Raw genomic sequence first — 12,736 nt, 5'->3', positions numbered from 1 at the left:
AGACTGAAACTAATTTGCTTTTAAAGCATCGTCTACAGACAAAACGAAAGCAACTTTTTATATTCATATTATGTTAAATTAGATGATAGTTTCACTTTATGAGGTTTTCTAACATAAATATGAGTTCCCCTACCCTGCCTATGGTCCCCAAGTAGCTAGAAATGGCGTTTATTGTCTCTGCCTTAAAAAACAAAGCTCAGACACGCCGTTTTGGAATTTTCCCAGTATGTCTTCATACGGGGACATGCTACCTCCCCTTTCTCTGCTTTGCCCCTTACTAGGTCCATTCATTGCCCGCCCAGAGAATTTGGCCCGCCAATGAGACAAGGAGCTACGACCGTGCGAGCGCCACGTGTGTGTGTGTGTGTGTGTGTGTGTGTGTGTGTGTGTGTGTGTGTGTGTGTGTGTGTGTGTGTGTGTGTGTGTGTGTGTGTGTGTGTGTGTGTGTGTGTGTGTGTGTGCCCGCTGCCGAGCGGGAGACAATCCCTTTCTCCTCCATGTTGCGGATCAGTCTACTTCAGATTGAGGTGGAAGTGGGGGGGTTATCTCAGCCGTGGTTGAGAAGGAATTGGGGGAAAGGAACTTTGCTTTTGAATCCCTGAAGCACATGAACCGCGACATGGAGGTGAAAGGGATTGTTGCCTGCGACTGTCTCCCGCCGGAGCCCCGCTGCCCGCTGCCGAGGCACCAACGCCTCGGCAACGGGCAGCGGGCAGCGCCGAGGCACCACGGTGGGCAACAATCCCTTTCCCCTCCATGTCGCTGTTCAGTCTACTTCAGATTGATGTGGAAGTAGAAGAACCAGAGACGTCGGAGAAGCCGACACAGTCGTTTGAGATTCATAATATCGTCTGGAGGCGCACACAGCTTTTGGCCCTTATAATTTATATTATATGATATAGATATCTATGCATAATATGATATTATTTAGATATAGAGCTCCAGGAGTCCTGCCGGATCGGCCGGAATGTTGTAGAAAATGTACAGAACCCGTACAAGCCGCTCAGGGCCACACCCCCACCCTCCACCTTGACCCGCCTCTAAAAACGGCACGTTTGTTTAAAGCTCATTGTGGCACTGGCTCGTAGTGGCTGCAATTCTGCACCAAGGCTGAATTTCTTGAACGTCTTCAAGTACTGTATTAGGGGCCTACTAAAACCTATATAAAAGCATCCACAAAGTAGCATACCATGGGACCTTTAAAGAGTTGAAAGAGTAAAAAGTCACAAAAATATATGTACAATTATATGGATAAATGGATCAGTATTTTATCATATCTGTTTTGTTTGCAATACACAGATGGATTAATGTGTATAAGCCTACCATCTCACACACTTGAAAATAAATTCAACAAGAAGAAGAATTGAGTTATGTTTATCAATTAATTTATTATTTGTTCAACATGACAGGACTGTCGTTGTTGGTTAAATCAGCCCTTCCTCTCTTACTCTGTCTCTCCCCCTTCTCTCTCTCTCGCTTACTCTCTCTCTCTCTCCCTTTCTCTCTCTCTCTGTCCATATCTCTCACTCTCTCTGTCCATCTCTCTCTCTCTCTCCCTTTCTCTCCCTTTCTCTCCCTCTATCTGTCCATCTCTCTCTCTCCCTCTCTCTCTCTCTCTCTCTCTCTCTCTCTCTCTCTCTCTCTCTCTCTCTCTCTCTCTCTCTCTCTCTCTCTCTCCTTCTTGTATATGTGTGTACTATGAAAGAGTTAATTCAATATCAGAACTACTAACAGGTTGTTGTGCTTCACTGCTGCCAAGCACGTAATGGGTAGCGTTTTTCACATCTGAACCAATAATGAGGATCATATATTGAGTTCATTACTCTTCATATCCTGCCAGGAAGAGAGGGAAGTTGAACACTTTATGTCTTCTTTCTTCTGCAAGAACTTCTAAAAGATCCAGACATGGTTACTCCTGATATCTCCTCGCAGCACTTGCAGTAATGGCTGGTAGTGGATGGCCTTCAGAGTCGTTCTGAAGGCCTTTTGATCGGTTCGACTGCTCGCTTAGAACACCAGTCTTGATATAAAGTTTTGATATAAATTTCACCTTAAATGTAATACAGTGTACTCACTAACAGCTCCTATGGAGAGAAAAAGTAGAACAGGTTTTTTTTGTTATAAAAAGGCTCCCAAAGGAGGTAAAGATGAAGACAAACAGAAGTATGGCTGTACGGATGAACACAGGAAGCTTAGAACTGTTGAGAAGCAGCCTGAAACCAACTCAGTTGGCTGGTTTTTATTATATACTGCAAGCTGTCTGACTCTTTAGCTTCATGGAGCCTGACATGTATCTTTCATTCTTTATTTCTTTCTATCTTTCTCAGTCTTGGGGGCTGAGACACCGTTTGATGATGACAGAGCTGGAGCGAGAGATTGAGAGGGAGTGGCGGCTGGAAGCATTACCCCAAGCTTTGCGGGTGTTCTAAGGTTTATTGAGTTTGAGTTGTACGTTATTTTATAGATGTCTAACAGTCTAACAGTACCATGTCCACACTAATCCAGATACATTATAGACATTACGTAATTTATGTAATTCTACCTTTTTGAAAGACTGTAGACTGTAAACTGTTGAAAGAATGTGTAATTAATCTCGGTTTTCACCCGTTCAATGTCAAAAGTTGTGAATTGAGATGTGAATGTGGTTCATGTGGCTTCATTAAAAACAGAACCCTATTTATATATATATATATATATATATATATATATATATATATATACATTACATTATTTATCAGGCGAAAGATAAGGTAATCAGGTTAATACTCTCTTTTGTCTTGTTGACAGGCATTGAAAATAACAAAGGCATCTCTCTCTCTTTCCAATTGGCAGAGTATGTGGAAAAGTGTTCCTCAGACTGCTCCTCAGAGCTCAGAGAAGGACCTCCACCACATCGTCTGAACATTCACCTCAGTTGGAGCAAGAGCAGCCAAATAGGCAGTGATCGCGTGGAGAAGGCCACAGACAGGGTGAACCTGTGTTCTTCACCTGTGTGAATGTCCCTGCTTCTACTGTCCCTATGGGCAGCTAGGTAGAAGTTCAGACTGCGTCCCGGCTGCTCTGAGGCCCTGGGGCCTCGAAGCAGCTAATAGGACACCCCCTTTAAGCTCCTGGAGAAGAAACCACCGAATTGACAGCAGGACTCACAACTGGACCAGAAATGGCCATTCTATGACAGGAGAGGAGCTCTGGACCCATAACCAGCCAGTGTTGACGATCCAGGGGAAGAAATGGAAAAATCCCCAAAAATATGAAAATCTGTGTGAAAAAAACCATAACTCCCTTGAGCCCCCCTCCAGCATCTCAGACCATGACGTCTGTGATGGAACCGAAGCCCACATGAGTGGCATGGAGGGAACACAGGGTCGGACTATACCAACCAACAAAGCTCCCTCTCTGGGGGTGGACAGTATCACTGAGCTGTACCAGGGCATCCCCGTCGAGGGGCCAGAGTTCTCAGATGCGGCGGCATATGTGGTTCTGTGGGTGGGCGACGTGCAGCCGGCGATCTCTTGGGAATCTCGGCAGGTGGAAGCAGCCTCAGGGAACACTGAAGACCACAGAATGTGTGGGGTCGTGCAGCACTCAGGTACAATACAAAAAGAGATTCTTAATGTTATTTCCGCAAAAAACACAGAAGCGATATGGATTCAACACTTGTTTCTTTGTCAATTAAATGTCAAGGCTGTTAAAATGGTGCCTCCTCTCACACCTAACCCCAAGTACTAAATTACATACGTAGAACACTAATACCATTCAAGCTCATCCCTGCCCATAATGCTGAGGAAGGTTGTAGAAAGGGGAGCATGAATGTTGTAGGCTACCACATAAATCGAAGCATCCATAGCCTATAAGACCTACTGCGTGCATACCAGCCTGAAGCTACATTTAATGCTGCAAATATTCAAGCAAAGCAGCAGAAAGGTTCTCTATGAACAACGCACAGCTAGCAAAAAAAGTATTTAGCATATTCAGCCAAGATTCCCTGTTGGCAAACATAAGAAAGGAGTGTAATCCAGACTGAAGGGGAATGTGATGCGAAAGTTGGAGGATGTGCGCTTTAAACGTTTGAAGAGCATGAGAGAATGTTTTGAAGCGCATGGGTGCTTGGGAGCTCACCAGGCCTCCCTCAGGGCTTCCTTCCAACATCATTGTAAAAAGTAAATCAGTTTTATAGGCCACGACAAGGAACCTAGCATTTAATACTTAGTATGATAATGACAGTCGGTGGGTGGCCCCGTATAGTTCAAGCACAGAGCAAAACGATTCCAAGGAGTGCTGGCAGATAAGCCTTTGTTTTAAATGCATGGCACTGTGTGTTTGACCTATTCCTAGACAAAGCACAAAGACAAAGCACTGTGGGAGATGATGAATATATCTTTCCTTTCAAAGTTTCAAGGTGCGAGAACAGCTGGGAAATGTGCAGGGAATCATAATTGCAGGTTTAGTTAGCATGAGGTTTTGAATACAGACTGTGTTTAATTTGTAAGCAGTGGACCACCAGAAAATGTCAAACAGTCCAGACACATACTTGGTAATGTATTGAAGTCCAAGCTTTAGTCGCATTTTAGGGGGTTACACTGATGACCAAAACTGTTTGGTGGGTGTAAAGGTACAATATGTAACGTTGACACCAAGCGTTTAAAATCTGTACTTCAGTCCCAATTCAAAATATTGGAGAGCTGTCCCCACCCACCCCCTCCTCCCCTGACTTGAAACTATGGTATTTCTGCAATGACATGCAACGACCAGTCCTACACTGTAAATTGATCAGCTAATGTATATGTTTGCAATTTATTTGTTTGCAAATCATAAACCAGCTCCCTTGGCATCAATCTTGAAATCCCTCTGGGCTCTAAGCTGTCTGCATCTTTCAAGTCAAACTCAAAAGATTTAACCATGTTTTAGCACAGCTCTGATCATGGAGCATATTTGAAAGGTCACGTAGAATCTGCTGGAATCTAATTTGATCCAGTTTGTTGGCTTGCTTCCATGGCTGAAGGCAGGTATTTTTGTCTCATCTCATCTCATCTCATTTTCGTCCGCTTATCCGGGGTCGGGTCGCGGGGGGAGCAGCTCAAGCAGGGGGCCCCAGACTTCCCTTTCCCGGGCCACATTGACCAACTCTGATGGGGGGATCCCGAGGCGTTCCCAGGCCAGTGTTGAGATATAATCTCTCCACCTAGTCCTGGGTCTTCCCCGAGGTATTTTTGTCCCCATTTTTATCTTGTCGCGCAATCCGGGGTACTCAGAGAAGTAAGTCATAACAGACAGGCCAAAACAACAAGCTACATTCCAGCCTAGAACGGACACTTCAAAGGAGAACACGCTCGCTGTTGCGTTGTAGACAGAGAAGCCACTATTTTAACTTGGCAAATATTGCTTAGCATTTTCGAACTAACTTTCCTTCATCTCCAATGACAAATCATGCTCAGTATATGGTTTAGTAAATTTGACACATATTGTACCTTCAAACATTTAATTTCCAAAATAACTTAATAGGTGACATGGACGAAGACATTCCGATAACACAAAATCCATTTCATTCAATATATGCACCAGCATAAGGCAAGAGTTATGTGCTTAAAGTGATCACATGACAAATCCAGTGAGGTTAATAATATTAAATATCAATGTCAATACAACCTGCATTAATACCAGTGGCTTTTGATATATTAAAACGACTATCTTTACACAATTCATTATTCCATTAACTCAGTAAGGCTCGTATTAAAAACATCCGTCATGAAATTCTTACAAGATAATCACCTCATAAATGTCATAATATGACACAAAATGTCATAAGAATACATAGCATTAAATACAATTCAGACACAATATGACCCAACAAAGTATGGTGTGTTGCAGTGGAAAAGCCACTCTGGAATCGTTATGACGTCGTTAACATAAATGAGGTATGTAGTAGGCGAGGATACAAATGAGGCAAAGAGCACAAAGATGACCGGGTGACGGCCGTCAGAACCCAGCTGGAGGCCCTCAGCAGACACCGATGAGTTTGTTGTACTCCTGCTTGATGCAGCTGTAGACAGCGTGGTAGAAGTGCCGGTCAGGCACCATGAGGTCGGTGACGATCTCGGTGTGGTCGATGTTTGGCAGTATGTAGAGGGCTGTCTTCACACAGAGAGACGTCAGGAGCTGGGAGAACTTGATGGACGATTCGGCAGGAACGATGATGTCATTGGTTCCGTGTATCAGGATGATTGGCGGAATTCTGTCAGAGTGAAGAGACAATTTTTTTTATTTAAGGTGCGAGGTAAAGGGCAGGTTATCACAGGTTTGGACCATTGTAATGGGTGACATTAGGAAATGCATGTCTTAAATGTGATGTGTGACGTGTGAATGTCTGATGCTTACACATCAGTAAGTCAACGAGTCATGAAGGAAATAAAGTTTTTTTAGCATTCTCCTGTCGTCAACCATTTCATTCCATTTCACTTCACACCGGCTGAGTGACGAGAAACAAATCTAGTAAATAAGGAATGGATTGTGCACTTGGACTGTCAACAACAGGACACCCAATTCAGGAGCAGGATCAAAGTCTGTGCGAGTCCCACCTCTCCAGCTTGTCTTGGCTGAATGTGTTGAGGATGTGCTCTGGCGAGTAGTAAGGGAAGTTGTGGACTCCATTCATGGCTTTATGCATGGTGGACACGTATTCCACCCCTCGCATTTGCTCATGCTCATAGTGATCCACGATGTTGTATACGCCGCTCAGACCTGCACAACAAATAAGAAGGCAGTGATCAATTTTTTGTAGAATTAAAGTTAAAATAATGCAAGAATTGGAAAATGTCAAAGCTTAGCTCTGCGGCACTGTGCAGCAGCATACACTGAAGGTTAAACACAGGTGTCAAAATTTACATTTCCTCTTTCTGCAGTAAAATCTTGTTTGTGGCTTTGGAATATAAACATTTCGGATTAAGTGTAAGGATTATTGCTGGCTTTCACCAACAATGTGGGAAATACTGCACATACTCATAATCCTCTTGAACATTTAAATATGACAATATAACATTCATAACTAAAACTAAATATGTATTACAGTTATTATTTTCAATAAGTAAATAAAGATTTGACACATAGAATACAATTGACCTTGTTTGTATATTCATTTGAGGCGGTTTCAAGATAAGGACAAAAAAAGCCTGGTGACAAATGTCAGCCTGTCACCTGGCACTGAAAAGGAAAAGTTTGCTATTCGATCACAGAGAAGGCCATGCAAACACACATACACAGTGTGTACACAACAACAAGCGCGCAAAATGAATCATACAGTGAAAGACTGTATCCGCTGTAACGCCCATAGCCGGCGGGTTATTCCATTTAATAACCACCCGATCCTCACTGACATTTGAGCGAGTGCCACAAGACTCACCGATGAGTCCTTTGATCGCCTTGGCGATGTTCCGCTGCATGCCTGCTTCGACGAAGAGCTCGTCTCTGCAGTCGATGAGGAACAGGATGGCCAGGGCCGACAGATGAGCGCCCGCAGAGTGCCCCACCAACACTATGTTGTCCTGGAGAGGACCGACGAGAGGACGCAGCCAATCAGAGACCAGGAATCAGAAGTGGCACAACTGTCATGGGGCTAGCACCAGCGAGCGTTGGCTCCTGGGCCCATACAGTGACGTTGTTGACATGAAGAACGATGAGACCACCATCAAGCAGGTCGCAAGAACTGTGTATTCAAGCCAGCTGATGGGGATGTCTGATTTGTAATGTTAGTAATAATACCTAAAGGTCGTCGGTTTTCCACTTTAAAGAATAATTCGGACGTCAAGTCCTGTCATTGTAATTCCCTCTGATGATTTGATAAACCCTAACCAAATTGAAGAAGATAGCATTATTCCCTGGGCCGATCGATTTGTGGTTAGATTTTTGTTATTCTGCAGGCTACAGATTGAGAAGCTTTTATACATTTGTACAAAAGCAAAAACATATGGTGACAAGTTAAATTAGTATGATGGTAGATTGTACAACATGAAAGTAAGGATGAATTTAAACATGGATTTTCCAACAATAATAACACATACAGGATGTTTTTGCAAACATGCAATAATGAAATATGATGATATAATTCATGTTTGCAAGTCATGATTTATGTTTAAGGTCATTTACCTTGTCAAAGTTGTACTTTTTGTCGTTCTCTCGTGCCCAAACTAGGCAGTCCGTGATATCTTGGACCATGCACAAAACATTCCCCTGAAATTCAGCCAAAAACATAACGAATCACTTGAATATAGAGTAATGACTGTATCTCCAATAACATGACATGCTAGAACCATATTGTAGTGTTTCCAATAGAATAAGCATTGTGTACAGGAGAAATGTAAATTTGCTCTTCTTCACGTACAATATTAACATATCGTGACCTCTGCCTATATATATGCAAGAGAAACCAGGTATCCACTTTTGCGTTAACCTCTCTTTAACCAGTTTAGCCTCCATCTTTGTGATCAAACAACTATTCCACAAGCCTCCCCTGGTGAAGATAGCAGCAGAATACAATATTAAACACACTCAAATATAAAGTAAGCCTCATACAACGCCGCAGAGTAAATAAATAATCAACACATTGAATCTGGCAGAGGTGAGGAAAGACCTTTGCATTCATCAGTTTCAATCCCTGCTCCAGCATCTGACCTATATTCGGTCTCTGACAGGCCCCTTCGCACTCCTCTCGCTTTGAAGCTCATTCAATGTAATGGAAGGGGTTCGGTGGCCCCGTCTGGCCTTACCTTTGGGTAGGTGACGTAGTCGGGGCACGCCACGGTGGCACCCAGCTCCTCAGCCATCCGCCTGGCCAGCAGACAGTAGATGGAGCGGTCCCCAGATCCCCAAGCCCCGCCGTAGATGAACACCACCAGGGGAACCGGCTTGTCCCCGGCCGCCCGGGCCCCTTGGGGGCTGTAGTACAGGTCCATCTTGTTGCTTCGGCGCCCGAAGGTGATGCCCTTTGGGTTGGATAAAAAAAAATTAAAAAACGGTATCACGGAATCTCTAAAAGCACCGAACATTTTCTCAGTAGTATCTCTGGTAGAAAACCCAAAGGCGTAATAGTAGCCTATAGTTATGTCCTAAAATTATTATGATTAACCAAGTGGCTTCTCTTTTATTTTTTCTTGTTTTCGACCTCTGATTGCGATACATACCTTCTCATAATGTTTCCGGTTCTCATCGTTCTTGTACCATAACTTCCACTGGAAGTACAGTTTTCCGTACTGTAGGTATTTTAGTGTTTCAAGCACAGCTCTGGTCAGGCAGTAGATTCGCCTAGGAATGAAACACAGATATTGAATGTCCTCAACTGAGCATGAATGCATTATATATATAAATATATATATAGATATATAGATACATATCGTCCTTCAGGTATTCATTATGCGTAAGTACAGTCATACATTCACAATGAACAAAAAATAGGTTTACATGAGGCATGCATATAAATCAAGATAGGCTCATTCTAGTGTTGATTTTGTATGTTTCGGCTAATATATATTTGATGCTTGATTACCTGGGTCTCAGAGCCTCTATGTATTTTCTACAGCCGGGCTTATTTGGCCAACCGTACAGCCACTGGGCCGCTAAGGAGATTGAATAGGGTACACCGACCAGCAGGACGCCCGCTGCCACGGGCATTGAAATGCGATGTTTGAGAGATGCCCTTTGCAAATGAAAAGTTCACAACGTCAACTCGTGCTCAATTAAAATATTAGGTAGGTGGTAAAAACAAATCTGTATTAAAGCATCTTACATGTTTCGCAGTATTTGAAGAGTTCACTCGTGATTCTGTATTGTACAAAACAAATGGACATCTTAAACAACAAGGTAATATGACATAGGGCCTATACTGCCTACATCCAAATACGCAAACAATTCGAAAAGGCGTGGACATGTAGAAACAATAATACGACAGATAATCAGATGTGTCTTCCAAGTCCTTTATGATGTAATTATGAAAATCCTAATATGCGCACTTACTTATTCCTCTGCGTAATGAATACTCAATAGAGTACAGCCATGGATGTATTATAAGAGTACACACAACGTTATCAGCAATGTGGACCACCCCTCTCGTAACATACGATCACCTCTACTCTGAATAGCAGTCGACTTGACACACAGATATTGTGCATCAGATAGTGTGTAACAGGCCCGCCTCCTCCCGACCGTCTCTGCGGTTCTCCGGCGGTTAATTGCAGCGCATCCTTATATTATAAACGGCTTAAATGGCTTAGTGTTGGCGGTTTATCCTAAAGGCATCAGGGTCGTCGCTATACTGCTGGAAACGTATACTCTTATCTATTGGTATTTCATGGCGACTGAATGAGTACGCTATTACATAATCCTCAGCACTGTACATGCCGACAATCGGACTAATGTTTTCATCTCCCAAACGGAAATGGAGTAGATGCTACCCCGGAAATACACCAAGTGACACGTTTTGTGGAACAATTGGGGTTTTATTCGTTTTTTTATCCATACTTTAGTGACATGCTAGTCGTTGCCATGAACAATGTTAGTAGGCTAAAATTTCGGGGAAAAGCCTGCACAATTATACTTTATACATATGCGCTTGCGTCCTTTAACCGATCTCAGGCTACGTCAATCGGGCAAGGCATGTTTATGATTATAACAGGTCAAAATAGGGCTTTCAATTGGCTTATTTTGGCATTAATTAAATTATTTAAATCAGTATTGTAGGGACATGGGTTTATACATTATACACTAAATGGATAATACCGATATGTAAAAGTGTATGGTCAACGGAATTTCGTTCATTTACATGTTTATGCAATGAGAGTTGCTTGTTACTTTAATCGAATAGATAGGGGGAAATTGGTGAGGCACAATATTATATTACATTAACGTGTTTTCGGTAAGCGTCGAGTTTGTCCAGCAGAGGGCGATATAATTCCTTGATAGAGACTTCCAATGATGCCGCACCAAACGTCACTAATCCACTTAGTATGTAAGTAGGGATTCTGTTTGTGTGTGTGTGTGTGTGTGTGTGTGTGTGTGTGTGTGTGTGTGTGTGTGTGTGTGTGTGTGTGTGTGTGTGTGTGTGTGTGTGTGTGTGTGTGTGTGTGTGTGTGTGTGTGTGTGTGCGTGCGTGCGTGCGTGCGTGCGCGTGCGCGTGTGTTTGTGTCCGGTGCGTATCTATAAATAAATATTTTTTATAAATAAATATATATTATATTTGCATATTGCCTTGTGTCTTAATATGCATATGTATTTATTACCAATTATTGCCATCTATATTTAATACATTGAAGCTCCTGTAAAATATGCAGAATGTGACAAAGTTTTGACAGAATTTCTACAGGCAATAGAACAATAGACAATAGAACAGTATGGGTTGTATATGATACCTGACCAGGGCCTTAGCTATTGTTATGATTGGCTCACCATAGCCCGGACTGGGTCTACCAGGTCCTGGCTGTGTGTGTGTGTGTGTGTGTGTGTGTGTGTGTGTGTGTGTGTGTGTGTGTGTGTGTGTGTGTGTGTGTGTGTGTGTGTGTGTGTGTGTGTGTGTGTGTGTGTGTGTGTGTGTGTGTGTGAATGTGTGTGTGTGTGTGTGTGCTTGTCTGCATTTGTGGGTGCATATGTGTGCATATGTATGTGTGTTAGTATGTGTGTGAGGTTGTGCTCACATGCATATGTGTGTGCATGGGTGTTTGTGTGTGTGTGTGAGTGTGTGTGTGTGTGTGTGTGTGTGTGTGTGTGTGTGTGTGTGTGTGTGTGTGTGTGTGTGTGTGTGTGTGTGTACTTCCTGTACGTGCATGTGCATGTGTGTGTGTGTGTGCTTGCCTACCTATGTGTGGGCGTGCGTGCAGGTGTGTGTATGTGTGTTTACTTCCTGTACGTGCATGTGCATGTGTGTGTGTGTGCTTGCGTACCTATGTGTGGGCGTGCGTGCAGGTGTGTGTGTGTGTGTGTGTGTGGTTGCTGCCTCAGCTCCGGCGATGTGGGGAGTCCCTGGTGTTTCATGGAAGAAGTTTGAGTTTGAGTGGAAACGGTTCTCCTTCCACGTTGTGCAGAGCTGGGCGCGTAGCTGGCGATTCGTGCACAGTCAGCAGTCGTATTTTCCAATAGTGTGGTAAAAATTCACAGCTTTTCACTGTTTCATTTTCAAGAATGATACCACACACCAGGGAATGACTGTATGCACAGTGGTATTAACATAATAAAGGCTGACGTGCACTTCCATACAGAAGGATCTTTGTGAATGTAGGATTCTGGAAAGTTGTGGTCCCCTTACCGGGAAAAATGCCTGCACAGTCTGTGTTTCTTTAGAATCAGAATGTGGATTCAGTCCCAGGAGAACAGATGTATTGAGGTTCGGATGGGTCTCTATTTGACTCACAGTCACTGCCAGGACTTTTTTATAGAACACTGTAACACCGGCTGAAACACCTGCTTAACAAATGATCACGGCTTACCTTTAACAAGTACATACTGTCTGTGCATTTAATGAGCCTTTTAAGGTTACATAAAAGCCAGTGGGTACCATTGCATCAAATATGGTGATTTCTAATAAGATAGTCAGGAATAATTTTGCCTTCAAAGTGGCATTCCAAAACACAATCAGGGTTTGGCAGCTTTGGGGAACCGCCAACCTTTTCCCTGTCCAAACCAAATGGTATTGGCGCTATTTCCCCTACAGGGTTTATCTGTTTATCTGTTCAAGACCAGAACAATGTCTAACATGCTC

At 43.1% G+C, this 12,736-nt stretch overlaps 1 protein-coding gene across 1 annotated transcript; it reads right to left on the bottom strand.

Moving 5' to 3' along the window:
* Positions 1-5,391: 5,391 nt before the first annotated feature.
* si:dkey-193c22.1 (uncharacterized protein LOC567837 homolog) lies at positions 5,392-10,419 on the bottom strand. Its single transcript, XM_056602147.1, has 9 exons — positions 10,003-10,419; positions 9,776-9,810; positions 9,536-9,685; positions 9,174-9,294; positions 8,760-8,975; positions 8,140-8,223; positions 7,397-7,538; positions 6,576-6,738; positions 5,392-6,232 (listed from the first exon to the last, which is right to left on the bottom strand). Coding segments are annotated over exons 2-9 (1,113 nt in total). The 5' UTR covers positions 9,778-9,810; positions 10,003-10,419; the 3' UTR covers positions 5,392-5,997.
* Positions 10,420-12,736: the final 2,317 nt, after the last annotated feature.

This window comes from Gadus chalcogrammus, chromosome 11, assembly GCF_026213295.1.
Source record: "Gadus chalcogrammus isolate NIFS_2021 chromosome 11, NIFS_Gcha_1.0, whole genome shotgun sequence".
Lineage (NCBI taxonomy): Eukaryota > Metazoa > Chordata > Actinopteri > Gadiformes > Gadidae > Gadus > Gadus chalcogrammus.
Note: the sequence above shows the minus strand (reverse complement) of the source record. Positions and strands in the feature narration are given on the sequence as shown.

Bases quoted from the DNA above. Each gene is read 5' to 3' on its own strand.
- si:dkey-193c22.1 (XM_056602147.1), bottom strand. The intron at 8,224-8,759 runs GTAAGGCCAGAC...GCTGAATTTCAG, and splicing joins ACTACGTCACCTACCCAAAG to GGGAATGTTTTGTGCATGGT. The intron at 7,539-8,139 runs GTAAATGACCTT...GGTCCTCTCCAG, and splicing joins AAAAGTACAACTTTGACAAG to GACAACATAGTGTTGGTGGG.